This window comes from Podarcis raffonei, chromosome 5 (genome assembly GCF_027172205.1).
Source record: "Podarcis raffonei isolate rPodRaf1 chromosome 5, rPodRaf1.pri, whole genome shotgun sequence".
In the NCBI taxonomy this organism is placed as follows: domain Eukaryota; kingdom Metazoa; phylum Chordata; class Lepidosauria; order Squamata; family Lacertidae; genus Podarcis; species Podarcis raffonei.
Window position 1 is genome coordinate 24,769,432 of NC_070606.1, and position 15,202 is coordinate 24,784,633.

At 40.8% G+C, this 15,202-nt stretch overlaps 1 protein-coding gene across 2 annotated transcripts in view; it reads right to left on the minus strand.

Moving 5' to 3' along the window:
* PARG (poly(ADP-ribose) glycohydrolase) overlaps positions 1–15,202 on the minus strand; it is a 68,769-nt gene that overhangs the window by 52,004 nt on the left and 1,563 nt on the right. Inside the window, exons 2-7 of one of the 2 annotated variants that reach the window (XM_053388247.1) lie at positions 14,352–14,418; positions 12,998–13,999; positions 10,992–11,175; positions 10,010–10,132; positions 6,643–6,726; positions 832–906 (exon numbers count right to left, since the gene is read on the minus strand). In XM_053388247.1, coding sequence (XP_053244222.1) covers positions 832–906; positions 6,643–6,726; positions 10,010–10,132; positions 10,992–11,175; positions 12,998–13,999; positions 14,352–14,418 — 1,535 coding nt within the window. The remainder of the gene's footprint in view (positions 1–831; positions 907–6,642; positions 6,727–10,009; positions 10,133–10,991; positions 11,176–12,997; positions 14,000–14,351; positions 14,419–15,202) is intronic. The other variant, XM_053388248.1, reaches the window with a different exon arrangement.

Here is a 15,202-nt window from a genome sequence, read left to right on the forward strand (position 1 = left end):
AACTTTTAAGTGTCTCTTGCATGCTTTACTGCCATTTATAAGTGTCTACTGTGTTTAACATTAGTTTAAAATACCCAACTGCATTTTTAATAATAGAAAGGGGAAAGATGGTGGCCACATCCTTCTACTTTTCTGTATTAATGAGTGGAATCAAAAACAAAATGAAATATTTTTGAATAGTACAGCCTCCGTCGTTTCTTAGTTTTGTCCAATTTCACTAAGTACTCACTCAGGTGATGGATGTTACTGGAGAAATGTGCTGTATGTTTAACTGAGACATCACACCAAGTATGGTTTATGCTAACCATCGTTTAAAAAGAAAAACTATTGTTTTAGCATCCAAATATAAAGCAGGCAAGCCATAGTTTAGGACAAGTCTGCTTCTGTGTTTCACCATCCCAAAACTTAGTTCTCTTCTCCATGGTAAAAGAACACCTGGAGGGAAGCAATTGTATTAACTAGGACTTGTCAATTCAGGCATCACGTTAATCTGAATTTAGTTAAAACTATGATTTGTAAACCCACTTCAAATCATGGTTTCCAATTCTGGTTTGAGGGCCAATCACAAACTATGGTCTGTCAATTAAGAGCTCATGCCAAACCATACTTAAAACTTGTTTAGCCATTATCGGCTACAAAGTCTTAATTGAGTCACAAAGTCTGTTCCCATTGTTCTATCTATAATTATCGCTTCTGCACATGCTTCACTAAGTGCATTCACTTATTTACTGGTTAACATTACAAATAAATTATATTACAATAATGACAAAGAAACAAATAATGACAATATATATATTTATTTCATTTTCCAATATGAAAAACACTTGTTACCTTATCACAGAACTCAGTAAGGGCTGTGAAGTCCCATTTCTTGGCATATGCAACATTATATCTGAGAATAGCTTCCTATGAAACAAAAAGTGATAAAAAGGTGATCAGTAGGACAACTTGAATTTTGAGAAATCAGCACCCTCTGCTGGTCCAAGTAGTTCTGGACAATTTTTCAGCAATCCTTAGAAAACATACCCTGTCACAAGAAGATAAAGGAGAAGCAAAGTTTCAGCAGACACAGAGTTGCAAGAATGGACCCATTGATCCATTCAGTCCAACACCTCCCACCCTGGGACAGAATTCCCCAAATTTAATTCATTCCCAGCAAAGGCCAATCCAACCCTTATTCTGGTAAAATCTTACCAATACTGTAGTAAGTTCAGAATTTATTTTCTTCAGTTACATACCTTTTACTGCTATTGATTTTAGTAATGGCACTTATTTTCAAAATCTTTGGTCAGTCTGATTTTCACAATTTGTGCTGATTTCATCTCTTTTTAATTCAGATTTTCTAATTATACACGTAATCATACAGAAAGGCTCTTAAACAGGTTCGTTACCACAGTGCACGCAGAATAGTGTAATCAATACGTGGCAGTATTTCCTTTCCAGAAATTCTCTCCATCTCACCCCCAATAACTTTTTAAATTCCATTAAGTTCAAAATGCAGTCTGGGGATTTAGCATGAGAGCTTTTTAAACAGGGAATGCTGCCAGCCTGCATATGCTAGTCTCCCCTCCCCCCCCGCCCCAATACACATTTAGCCTCTGATAAGCTTTTGTGCCAAATCTCCAACCAGCTTTTTATGTAATTTGTTTTCTTTTGTTTATAACTCTGCTATTTCATGCAAAGAGCTCCAACCAGGTGCCCTGGAACCAATAAAACCTCAATGGTCATCACAACCCAGATTCTGCTCGGACATAAAAATAATGTCATATCAGAGACTCAGACCTATGTCACTGTCTATTACACCGCTCCCCAATTTTCTTAACTCCCACTATCTCTGCAACATGTCCCTAAGGGTCACTCTTTTGACCCTTTTGAATGAGAACATGAAGTGACCATCTGTTACATTGTGATTGGAATGTTGAGGTCTTAGATATATGTTAAATGTTCATAAGTGTACCAACCAAGCAAAATCATTTTGATTCCCAAACTGAGCAAATGTTTTCTCTGCAAGGTCAAAGAGGGAAACCTCCCCATTGTCTCTTTCCTCACAAATCCTTTTAAGATTTAAGACTTAAGATATGAATAGGGTGTGAGCCTGTGACCTGAGTATTTATCATTACAAAAGACTGGCCAGGCTCCCCAGGGTATCCAATCAAGTAACCTGCCAGACAGGAGATAAGACAGGAGAAAAGCAACATTCAAATTTCTGTTTTAGACCGCCTTTTCTGTGATGTCGGTATGATGTATCTGGGGGGTGGTCTTAGGTTACACCCCTTCTGTGATGTATGTATGATGTATGGAGGGGTGGTCTTGAGCTCCAGGGCAGGGAATTTAAAATGGCCTTTTATAAGGCCTTGCGCACCATTGTTCTGGGTTCCTCCTCCCTCCCGTGTGGTGAGGGGGGACCCTGTTGCAACAGATAATAAAGATCAGGCTTACTAGCTGCTTTGCTTCTCAATATTCTCTGGTTGGCCTCTGTGTTATTTTCTCCTATCAATAGGGAACCTACGTAAGGACTCTATATGGGCTCTTGGATACCCCATAAGAGAAAAAGGGCAGATTTTTGTTTACAACAACATAGAGTTTCCTCAGGCAAGATGGGGAAAAATGCTGACAAAGTATACTATGCAATGCAATAGCATACAGACTGTCCAATAAAACAGTCTATTTGTACTAATCATTCTCAAAATGCAGCACAGCAATATTTCACTGTGCTATCTTTCATGCAGTAGGATCTTGCAAAATTGATGGATGTTCATTTAACTGTGAAGCATGTAGTCATTCATTTGAGTTCCACTTCATCAACATCTTGAACCACCTACCCCTTTTCTAGCAACTGTATCAAGATGGGGTCAAACAGTTATTTCTATAGATGACAGGATAGGAATACAATCATAAATGGAAGGATGCCAGACTGCCTTACAGAGATGTTAGCACAGGTGTGATCAATTTCAATTTTCAAGCCTCTTTTTATCTTCTGTCCTGCAAACTCAGGCCACCATCAACCTTGATAGCAGGTTTTTTGCTTTATTGTTATTTATTATTTAAGCAGGTATAAATTTATAAATTTATTATTTAAGCAGGTATTTTGCTTTATTGTCATTGGTAGGCACCTAAGAAACACTGAAAACCCCATAATTCAACACCACTTGCATTACAAAGGACCTTGAGCTACAATAATAATTGTGTCCCATTTAGAAAAGGTATTTTCTCTATATTGGTAGTACATGAATAAGGATGCCAGGCAACTTTGAGTAGAATGAGCTTCTGTCATATAGGCAAAATTATCGAGTTACTTTTTATTCTTTACACATTACTAAAGCACTAGTGTCACAACACTAACAGAACTACTCATTCATAAAAGAACTGATCAGGTATTACATTTCTTTGCCTTCCCAGAAGATTGTGCTGAAACAACCATTTAGGCATTTTGAAATCAATTATTGGAGGGTTATTGAGTTGGGGGGGTATTGGGTTGTTGTTTTTATTTTGATTATATATTTTGTGGTTTTGTGTTCTGGTTTTGTTCTGTGAGCCGCCCTGAGACCTTCAGGTATAGGGCAGTATATAAATTCAATAAATAAATATTTACTGTTATATCACACAAACCAACTTAAATTTGTCTACACCAACTCTGGCTGCAGGGCAGAATGCAACGGAAAATGATGCTGCCACCTTGCTGAAGCTAAACATATATGGGTCTTGGCTGTGCCTGCATGGCAGACCACCCTGTTCTGAGAATCTTGGAAGCTCAAATTAAGAATACTTAAAGAAAAAAACAATTTTTTCCATGAGGATTATCAGCTTTAAATTCCACCATAATGGATTAAACATTCCAGCATGGTGAATGGGCTATAGCAAGGACTTAATAAGAACCACACATTGCCGTAAAAAACAAAGAGAGAACGTGCTGTAATTATAAGCACATACTCTACACGCCCAGTTTCTGTTTTTTCCAACAAAAGAAGTATACTGACATACATAGGAAGACAGCAGCACCTACAGGAAATTTATTTAATATACTTTCAGTGATTTTGACCAGTTAAGCTTTTAACTGGAAGCTTATGTACACCTTCCAGTTAAAGGTAAAGGTACCCCTGACTGTTAGGTCTAGTTGTGGATGACTCTGGGGTTGCACGCTCATCTCGCTCTAGAGGCCGAGGGAGCCAGCGTTTTTCTGCAGACAGCTTCCAGGTCATGTGGCTAGCATGAGTAAGCAGCTTCTGGCGAACCAGAGCAGCGCACGGAAATGCCGTTTACCTTCCCGCCGGAGCAGTACCTATTTAAAATGGTGCCTCTGGATGCGAATGGGATCCGTTCCAGAGCCCCGTTCGCATCTTGAAGCAAACACAACCCACGCCTGCGAGTGCGCAGGTTGTGATTTGCCGTGTCTGCACATGCATGTAACGTCATTTTGAGTGTCTGCACATGTGCGAGCGGCGAAACCCGGAAGTAATGCATTCTGTTACTTCCGGGTCACCGCAGAGCGCAACCCGAAAATACTTTAATCTGAGGTATGACTGTATCTATGTGCACTTGACGTGCTTTCGAACTGCTAACACCTTCCAGTTACTTTGTACTAACTCAATAATTTCCTGGTTCAAAAGGCAGCTGGGCAATTGCTGCTAATACATAGTGGTTTATGTGAAACAACAAGTTATTTGCAAATATTAGTTTTTCCAGTTTCTAAATGGCCTAATATTTTTAGGAGGTAAGAAACCTCTGCACAAAGTGACTAGTCTCCACAGATCAACATAAACATTTCACTGCTTTCTCTATATGTCACTGGTTTCCAGTTAACTGGGGGGTCACATCCTGACCTAAGGTCAGTATCCCTTTTATGCTTTTAAGACAAAGAGAGGTCAGTATCCCTTTACTTTTCATAGTTGTATAGAGGATGGAATTTCAACTATAGCATTTCTCACTACCTGCCAAAATTTCTTCTTCTATACAACACTGGAGGTAAAAGGTTTTTGTCCTTTGCATCTGGAAAAAAGAAGAAAAAAAGATGGACATGTATAATAAAATATTCAACATGTCTCCCCTGTTGCAGATAAAATACCTAGGTATGAAAAGGAGACTGATAATTAATATAGATATTGAAAATGAGATCATTCAGTTAAAAGACAAATGAAGCATGACAACAGTTGTGGGCTTGTTTTGGCTTAGATTGCTGTGACACAGGAACAGTATTCTAGCTAAAAAGGACAAAAGGGAAGCTGAATCTTACTCACAGTTCTAATCAGGGCTTTTTTCCACTGGAACTCACCAGAACCCAGTTCCAGCACCTCTCAGATGGGCACCATTGCCATTATAAGAGAACTCACAGTGCCATTATAAGAACTCACGGTGAGTTCTGGCACCTCTTTTTTTTCTCTTAGAAAAAAAGCACTGGATCCAATGCTTTTGCAGGTTCAGATAGTCAACTGGTTGAATTGCTCTACAGGAATTAAAAGTGCTATTGACAGGATCTGTTTATTTTTAAAACCACTGAAAAATTTAGTATTTAAAAGTAATTTTCATGGATACTGGTGCCAAGCATTTTATTCATTCTAATGTAAAGAGATATTATTTTTAAAAATACTATATAATCAGACCACACAATTCTACTTGTTATGCATCTGATGCAACTGTAAATAGAAGCCCTAAAAGGTGATTGGTATGGGACACGGGTGGCACTGTAGGTTAAACCACAGAGCCTAGGACTTGCCAATCAGAAGGTCGGCAGTTTGAATCCCCGTGACGGGGTGAGCTCCTGTTGCTCGGTCCGTGCTCCTGCCAACCTAGCAGTTCAAAAGCACGTCAAAGTGCAAGTAGATAAATAGGTACCGCTCCGGCGGGAAGGTAAACGGTGTTCCTGTGCGCTGGTCTGGTTCACCAGAAGCAGCTTAGTCATGCTGGCCACATGACCCGGAAGCTGTACGCCGGCTCCCTCGGCCAATAAAGCGAGATGAGCACCGCAACCCCAGAGTCGGCCACAACTGGACCTAATGGTCAGGGGCTAAAAGGTGATTGAGTTGAAACATGAGAAATATCATTGTACTTTCACCTGTTCTTAAACAACCTGTTTGGAGGAAACTAGCAGAGGAATATTTGCTCAGTTTTAGAATTTCCCCAAAGAGTTCCAAACTTTTGATTTTGTTAAGCCACCCAAATCATAGGCTGGATGTACCTTGCCAGTTGCCAAGATAGGAGGAAATGGTAGCAAATCTGATGGTTTGGGTAATCAGCAGTTCAAACATGTCACCTCTCCAAATCATGAAGTCAACTGGATATCCTCACGCTTTGGGGAGTGCAAAAATGTAACCATACTAAATCAGGTCATCCACTCTCTAATATTGTTAAGTGGAAACTTCCAACATTTCCAATTTTCTTACTATGCCAATAGATAGAAATCTCTTTGATGAAACCATTATTTCAAACTGGCTTTCAAACCAGTTTGTCAGCTCAGATGATAAGGTAAGTTATGGTTAGGCAAAACTGAAGAGAAAGTTTCCAAATTCCTCTTAGCCACAGTGCCGGAGGAGGAAAGGGGACCTACCTGCATATGTTGGTTCACATCATGCTAAATTATGGTTTAGCATGACAACCAAATGCAGCCAATTGTTTTTTTTTAAAAAGAATAGTGTTTTTCTGCCTTACCTTCAAATCACGGGAGCTGGTGAACTTCTTAAGCAGTGAAGTCTGGATTAATTCCCATCGACTCCCAGCAGTTCTTTCACCATTCTTAAGAAAGAAAATAATATTTAAGATTCAGCTTAGAAAATTATATTCAGGCTCACAACTAACAGGAAAATAATAGTGAATTGGAATAGAATGATTGCCTACTTGGTAATTGTGTCACAATTATGGAGGAAAAGAGGAGAGATCTATTGGTTCAGCTTTAGAATTCACAGGAGTCCATAAACTGAAATTTGATACGGTAACCAACAATTATTTTCGTTAACTAGTGGGTATACTATAGATGCACTTCTTAGCACATGCAATGTGTCTTACCCTTTGGCCTGAGCAAATACAGCCTGCTGCTCACAGAGAATACAGGATGAAGACTTACAGGGCAAATGGAATACCTCCCCTAAAAGCCTGACTCTCTCAAAGGCTCTTTCCAAAAATTAAGACTGCACTCATCTCTCTAGGAGCTGTACATACTCCCACTTTGCAAAATACAACCCTTGTTTTCCCCTCAACTCTAACTCAGCAGCAATTCATAATTAATATTGTCTCACACAGACCTTTCCAACTTTCCTGCCATAGGAAGAGTCACAGAATCGTAGAGTTGGAAGGGATACCAAGGGTCATCTAGTCCAACCCCCTGCTATGCAGGAATATCTGCTAAAGCATCCATGACAGATGGCCATCTAACCTCTGCTTAAAATCCTCCAAGGAAGAGTCCACAACCTCCAAAGGGAGACTGTTCCATGGCTGAACAGCTCTTACTGTTCTTCATTCTTTACACCAGGGTAGGCACCCTAAGACCCGGGGGCCGGATGCGGCCCAAACACCTTCTCAATCTGGCACTCGGATGGTCTGGGAATCAGTGTGTTCCCCTGCTTTACACACATCCCCTAACACAAAGCTTTATTTATTTTGAGAAACAATACAATATGTTTTCATGGCTAAAAAGACAAGTAGTGAATACCATCCTTTTTCCCACAAAACAAAAAATAAAGTCCACTCCAGGATTTTCTGCTGAAGACCCTTTCCTATAGCAGCTACAGATAGCTTTTTCTTCAATCAACCTTGTAAGAACAATGCTGAAAGGATTGATGGAAAATGTCTAATTTCATCCCTCCTCCAGAGGAAAAATTGAGGCCAGTTACAAGTGGACTCTGATACCTGAAGAAGAGCTGAGGGACTGGCGTTCGACTCTGGCAAGGTGGGGGCAAAGAGGAGAGCTGCAGACATAGGTAAACACAGAAGCAAGAACAAGGACTGAGGAAAATAAAATGCTGCAGCTAGTTCCCATTCAGTCAGTGAATCAGATGACTATGGGGAGATGTGGCAGAATAAGTGATTCAGCAGCAGAAGTTGATCCAACATCATAGTTTAGCTACTAATAGGGAAAATGCCAGCATGTTTAAACAAACAAAAACAAAGGGGGGATATCAGGAAAGGAGACTACACACTAATTATAGCATTAAATTATTGGTCACCATGGTATCAATGTTTGCGGACACCAGTGGCGTAGCGTGGGGGGTGCCAGGGGTGCCGGCCGCACCGGGCGCAACATCTGGGGGGGCGCGAGTCCAGAGCGCCCAGCCGCGTCGTGCCCTCGGCCCGCCCCTATTGTCAGAGCGGCCGGCCAGCCTCCGCCTGCTCCTACCTTGCCCACCCGAGGATTGCGGCAGCGCCTGCCCCCGTGGCCACCTACCCCGCCCCGCCTCGCCCATTGGCTCGCCTCCCTCAGCCCCGCCTCTCTCCGATGGCCGCGGGGGGGTGTCCTGCTCGGCGCCGGCGCCTTTTTTCAGGAGGTAGGGAGGCTGGACGGGGAAGTGGGGTCGGAAGCGGGCAGAGAAGGAGGGGAGCTCGTAGCCAAAAGGGCTGCGCCGGCCGGCAAAGGGCCAGGGAAAGTTTGGAGAGGAGAAACGCACCGTCATGATTTCCCGGTGGAAGCGGCAGGATTAGGGATGGCGAAGCGTAATTACGCACGAATTTCGCTGGGTGAGAGCTTCGGGGATCGATCGGCGGAAATGGGAATCAATTGGAATATGAGAAAGAGAGAGAGAGAGGGACCATCATTCATAGGCATAGATTTGTAGGGTTAGGGGGCGCAAATCCACGGGTTAGGGGGCGCAAATTACTTGCCTTGCCCCGGGTGCTGAAAACCCACGCTACGCCACTGGCGGACACTTGAAACGCTTGGCTTTCACACATTTTTTCTGAAAGCTGTACAAGTACATTCAAGTTGGCTCTAAAGTAAGGTAAAGTGACTCTTCCAAAGGTCAGGTATATCAAACAACTCAGTATTCGGCATTTTTTAGTCTTTGTGGACTCTTGAAAAATAAACTGTATATACATCAGAATGACAACAAAGGTCTTCCATACAGCAAAATAGTATGATTATATGGTGTCTTTGTCTTTATGCTTAGTGAAGTCATTTAGCAGCGGATTCAGGAAGTACTTCTTCACATGCCACATAACTAATCAAGGACTTCACTATCAACAAAACGTGGAGATTTCCAGTAGCTTAATCAAATTAATGGGGAACCGTCCACTATATACAGAAGAAAGTTTGCTGAATATCATACACTAGCAACAAAGGGGGAATATCAATCTCGTGTCCTGCTTTTCGGAGGAATCAAACTGGCCACTGACGCAAAGAAACACTAGATAGACTCATAAAAGCAACTCATATGCTTTTGAAATCTTCCACTGCTCTGTCTGTAATGTTCTATGAACCTCTGCAAATCCTTTCTACGCTGTAAAATCAACTGCTGTGAACCTTTGGGATGGGGAGCTATACTTTAAAAAATGAAAAGTAAGTGTGGAATTACAAAAACCAATAATATCACCTCAAATTCTACCATAAGCCCAAGTAGCTAATAAACAGCTTCTAATATTTAGATAGAATTATTTGGCTCAAAGTTTGTTCATTTGTTGCCCTGCTGAAATAGAATAGCTTGGAACCATGGATTTTTATAGCCCATGGAAATATATTGGCATGCATCTACTGTGTTAACTTTCTCAATGCAAGCCACAGTAGCGAGAAGTAAGGGTCGTTTACGGCAACTTTATCTTCACTCATAATACAAACACTTTATCAGTGCTAAGCAATCATATTTAAAAGTAGCAGGCAGGAAAATGAGCTGTCATTCTGTCACACATTTATCTGGATTCATACACTAAATGTAGTGCAATACATCACATGCATTAGAATAGTTATCAAACTTGAACAAATCATCTAAAGCCACAATAATTTATGATTATGAATTTAGAGCATATCTAAGAAACTTGGTGGAGTTTTTAGCCTGACAAAAGTTTTATCGCCCAAATTTTTAGTATGCCTCACCTCATCTTCTACAGGATATAAATTTTGTTCTGAACAAGGCATCTTAACATGCTTATTGTCCCACAAATCCTTATAATGTGTTGGGAAAGGTTTAGGCACTTCTCCTTCCTTCAAAAGATCTACCTGCAACAGAGAAAATATGTAAGGAGCACTGTATTAAATCTTACAAAAAGGAAGAAATTACCTGTGATCTTATCTGCAAGTACAATGCACACTAAAACTTAAAATATAAATACATATCCAAAAATACACAGGCAATAATGTCCAGTCTATGCAATATGCAAGAATTTGCATTACGCCAAAATAAACATATTCAATCTATGCAAAAGTACAGTGGTACCTTGGTTCTTGAACTTAATCCGTTCTGGGAGTCCATTCTACTCCCGAAACTGTTTGAAAACCAAGGCACAACTTCCGATTGGCTGCAGGAGCTTCCTGCACTCAAGAGGAAGCTGCATCAGATGTTCAGCTTCCGAAAAACGTTCGCAAACCATAACACTTATTTCCGGGTTTGTGGCCTTCGGGAGCCGATTTGTTCAACAACTAAGCCGTTAGAGAACCAAGGTACCACTGTAGGTAGTTCTAACTTAGGCTGCAATGCTATGCAGAGCTACTTAACAAACTGCTCTCCCTCTAGAAGAGCAAAGAGGCAATTTTGAGCTAAGTTACAGGCGGAAACGTGTTTAAGTGTCTGCCCTCCACACTTCTGTGATCTCACTCATCCCTTCCTTAAGTGGTTGTCCTTTTAAAACAAAAGATGGCAACAGGGCATGAACATTTACACCTGTGTGCAACAGGTAGTGAGCCCCTAAATGCTGCTCTTCTGAATTCTAGGGTCTACTATTCTCAAGGCATGGCGATCTAAAGACCTCCACAACCTGCTGAATCAATACTTAATCCAGACTTTATGAAGAGAACAATAACTGTCTAGCTTTAATTTACAAAGGAAGCTTTGTTGGTAAAGCAACTTGGATTTTCATACTCTGATTGTCACTGTATGATTGGCAGATGGCCTCAAATGTGGCAGACGAGTCCCACACATTGGCATTCTTCTCATCTCTTCAATTGGTGTCCCAAACCACTTTTTATTAGTTGGAAGTGGAGGAGGAGTATATTTAGCAATCTTCCTTCCTGGTCGAGGCGGCTTTAATTCACATTGTTCATTCCTGCCATTAAAATGAAAGTTAAATTATCATCTTAAGCATGCCTTTTTCGCTGAACAGAGACTCTCGGTGTCAAACATATGGTTTTTTCCCTCTAGATGTCTTACTAACATTGAAAACCAGTAATACAGTATGTTTGCATCATGTAAACTAGCCTGATGCTTTTTATCTAACAGAAATAATTTCATTCTCTCCAAAATATAAACAGAGGAACTATTATTACACAGTGGGGGCAAAATATAATATTCTCAGAGGCACTTATGCTCACCCCCTCCATAAAAATCCTTGTATTTTGGAGGGAGGGGAAGCAAAATTTGCACTGCCACACACACTGAGGCTGAGCATATGAACATGCATATCATCTAGTAATGCATCATTTGGTAAGACATTTCTTCTTGTCACATGACATGCAGCTCACAATTCCATGAGTGAACCACCTTTCTTGAAAAGTACTGTGTTTGAGGTGATATCAAGTAATAGGAAACAGCTACGATGTTTAATGATGTTTATGATGTTTAATCTATGATGACTATTTCACATATCCAAGTCATCACTTGAAGGGTTTTTTTAATTAAAATTAGTGTTGAGTGGTGGGTAAGGGGATTTGCTGTACACTCAAAATGCTCACCTGCTGTCCTAAAACAATGGACACATGATAAACTCAAGTGAGCATATTCAGTTAATCTTGGGAGATGTTTGCAGGATACACAAAATTTATTCATTTATGAAAATAATTTATATACAGCTCTTCAGCAGGTAGCTCCCAAAGCAGCTAACAATTTCACACACACACAACCCATAATGAAACAAATTAGCTCAGTTGGTTAAAGCATGGTGCTGATAACGCCACGTTTGTGTGTTCAATCCCCATATTGACAGGCTGCATAATCTTGCTTTGCAGCGAGTTTGACTAGATAATCCTCAAGGTCCCTTCCAACTCTATGATTATTAACAATAATAGAATACCAATAAAAACCAGCAAAAGGGTGAAACATTCCATTCATGTGGAAATAGATAATCCTTTAGATACCCTAGTCACAAGCAATTTAGAGCTTTAAACATAAGCACCAACACTTTCACATGCATCAAAATGAAACTGTTTAGGACCTGTTGAGATACTATGATCCCTGTAATCCAGTGGTGGGAGATCTCCTGATCACAGGTCTAATTAGGCATGGCAGGAGCCCCAGTTTGGCCTGCAGAGCCATTTTCTTCAAGTCACTCCAACCTGTCCTACACCTGACATCCTATAAGACAGATGCAAGGCAGGAAAGGATACGACTCCCTGCCATAAGTGGGATTTGCAGGCACCACCAATCAGCAGATTGGTGATGCATGCAAAACCCTGTACCTTTGCCTATATGGTTTGATTTCAAACTGTACAAGCAAAGGAAAACATTCCAGTTGATAACATTGCTTCTGGTGATTGTCAGATGGGTGGCACTTGGCAAAATGACCTAAGGTGGGTAGAAGTTTGGATGATCCAATTTACCACCTCTGCTACAGTTGGTTCCATTTAGGCTCACAACTGTATTTTAAACAAACTGAAGTTTCTGATGAATCTTCAAAGGCATCCCACAAAGAAGGCCTTAAGGTGGTCTAACCTGGAAGTTACCAGAGCAGTTACATCTGTCCAGTAGGAGTTGTAGTTGCTGCACAAGCCTTAGCTTACGTAAATAGCTCATGTTAAAGTAACACTGAATTAGACATGTTTTTATGTCTGTTTTCATAGATGTAAAGTTTTACTATATAGACAAGAATGAAATTCTAACTGCAGTGCTACTTGAGTGCAATAGTATGGAAAGAAGAAGGGGAGACAGATTACCTTTTCTCCTCTGTCCTGGGAACCCTCATGAAATGGGAAGTAATTTTAGAGTCCTTCCTCCCACAATGTTTGGCACCTTTGCATTCTGATGACACAGCTAGTGATATCCCAGGTGATTCAGTGGGCGTTTCACCCTGTTTGACTTGATTATCCATTCCTTCCAAGTGGAGATTAAATCGAGCACCTTCACCTCTCCGGGATTGTGACTTTCTTGAATCCAGGTCAGCATCTGCCTTTCGAAACCGTGAGGATTTGTTTGGTGCTTTTGGCACATCAATGTCTTCTCGGTCCTCAAGAAGTGGACTGGTTTCTTCATCAGCCTCTGAGCCCTGACAGCTGTTTTTGGAATTATCTACATCCATTGGTGAGTCAGGTTCACTCTCTTTCTCAAAAGAAGGAGATTCCCCCCAGCATCCTTGATCTCTTTTCTGAGTGGCATACAAATCAGGTGAGCAAGCATCACAGCCTGCATCTGAAAGTGGGCTCTCAGGCACTACATCCACCTCCTCTGACTCAACAGCTATGCAAGTTACATGCTCAGAGTTGTAGTTCTTAAACGGCTGCAAATTTTGCAAAGTTGCTTGCCTTTCCGGATCATAGTCTTTTGATGGCTGTTTTATATTTGCTACCTTCACAGGGCTGCCTGATGAAAGTTTCCTATGAGTACAGTTTTCCTGATTTTCATTGCAACCCCGATGGGCCTGACTGCCAGTTTTATGTGTTTGATTAGCATTAGCATTTTTCAACTGGTCTCCAGTTTGGATTCCTTTCAAAGACTCTGCTTCTGAAAGCTGATCCCTACCTAGCTGCTCAGCTTCCCAATTACGCAGGGTGGCAGTCTGAGGCAAGGCCACATGCTTGGTATTCATTTCCACAGGTAATCTGGAACAGCCCTGCTGAAGAACATCCTCAGCATTTTTCACTTTGTGTTCAAAAACATTGTCTTGTTTTACAAATGTCATTTTGGGCTCTGCTTCTGCGCTGCAAGTTTTGTTTTGTGAGCTGTAAAAAGAAAAACAACACAAATACAAATAAAATGTTGACCCATAACCAAAGGTAAAACTGATGTTTATCTTCCCACAAATGAACGCTATAGTAACGCTTCACTATCCACAGGGCGGGTGCCTCTACCGAGAAGGCCCTCTGCGTGGTTCCCTGTAACCTCACTTCTTGCAGTAAGGGAACCGCCAGAAGGCCCTTGGAGCTGGACCTCAGTGTCTGGGCTGAACAATGGGGGTGGAGATGCAGTAAGTGTAGAATGAACAGAAGCGCCAGGCATATTTTGATTATGAGTCCTTTTCTCTCCTTTTGTTACATTCTGGATAAATAAATTACCCCCGTGTTCTGTTTTTACCTTTTTGACTCCACTGTTTTGGGTCCTTTATTCTCCATCCAAGAGGTAATCCTCCTTTGTTTGTAAACTAGAGGGGGGAAAGAAGAACCACAGTACAATATATTGCAACAACCAGCTTCCTATTTTAAAACCAAAAGAGATACAATATTATATTTTATAATTGTCTTGGCATCTGAATTTTCTGCAAACTGCAAGCTTGTTTCATGGTGCTTTAGCTAACTCTGGTATGTCAGTGAGGCATGCTCAAAAGGCAGCTGCAGCCAATCATAGCTTCCTGACAAGCATATCTGTATGATACGATAATAGTAATTTGATTACTCGGATAACCTAATACCACCAGTTATTTAATAAAAATGTGTTCTAGAAATGGCATTTCTTGGGTCATCTCTTCTCCAATTCTGTTCATGCTTTACTTCATGAAGGTAATGCAAATTCAGAACTATTAAATCAGATGCTATTTTCAGGTTATTACTAAACAGAAAGTTGGATGAATTTATATGTACAATCAAATAGTTTGTACTATTTGAATTATTCAAAAATAAAACTGTCCAGAATTGATACAATGAAAGAGAGAAGACCAGTGCATTTGAAACAATGCCTTGAGAAACTTGTGCTAAGAAGCTCCACTTCTGCTTCAAAAGGAAGCTCCACTCAAATTCTCTCGGACTCGCGCCTTACACAACCACGTGTGTATAATTCTGACACCTTCACTACACTGTATGGATTCCATGAAATATGTATGCCCTTGCCTATGAAAGCTCATGACATAATAACTGGGTCAGTTTTTCAAGTGCCACAAGACACTTATGTCACTGTATACCAACAATGTATCCCTTCTCAGGCTGAGAATT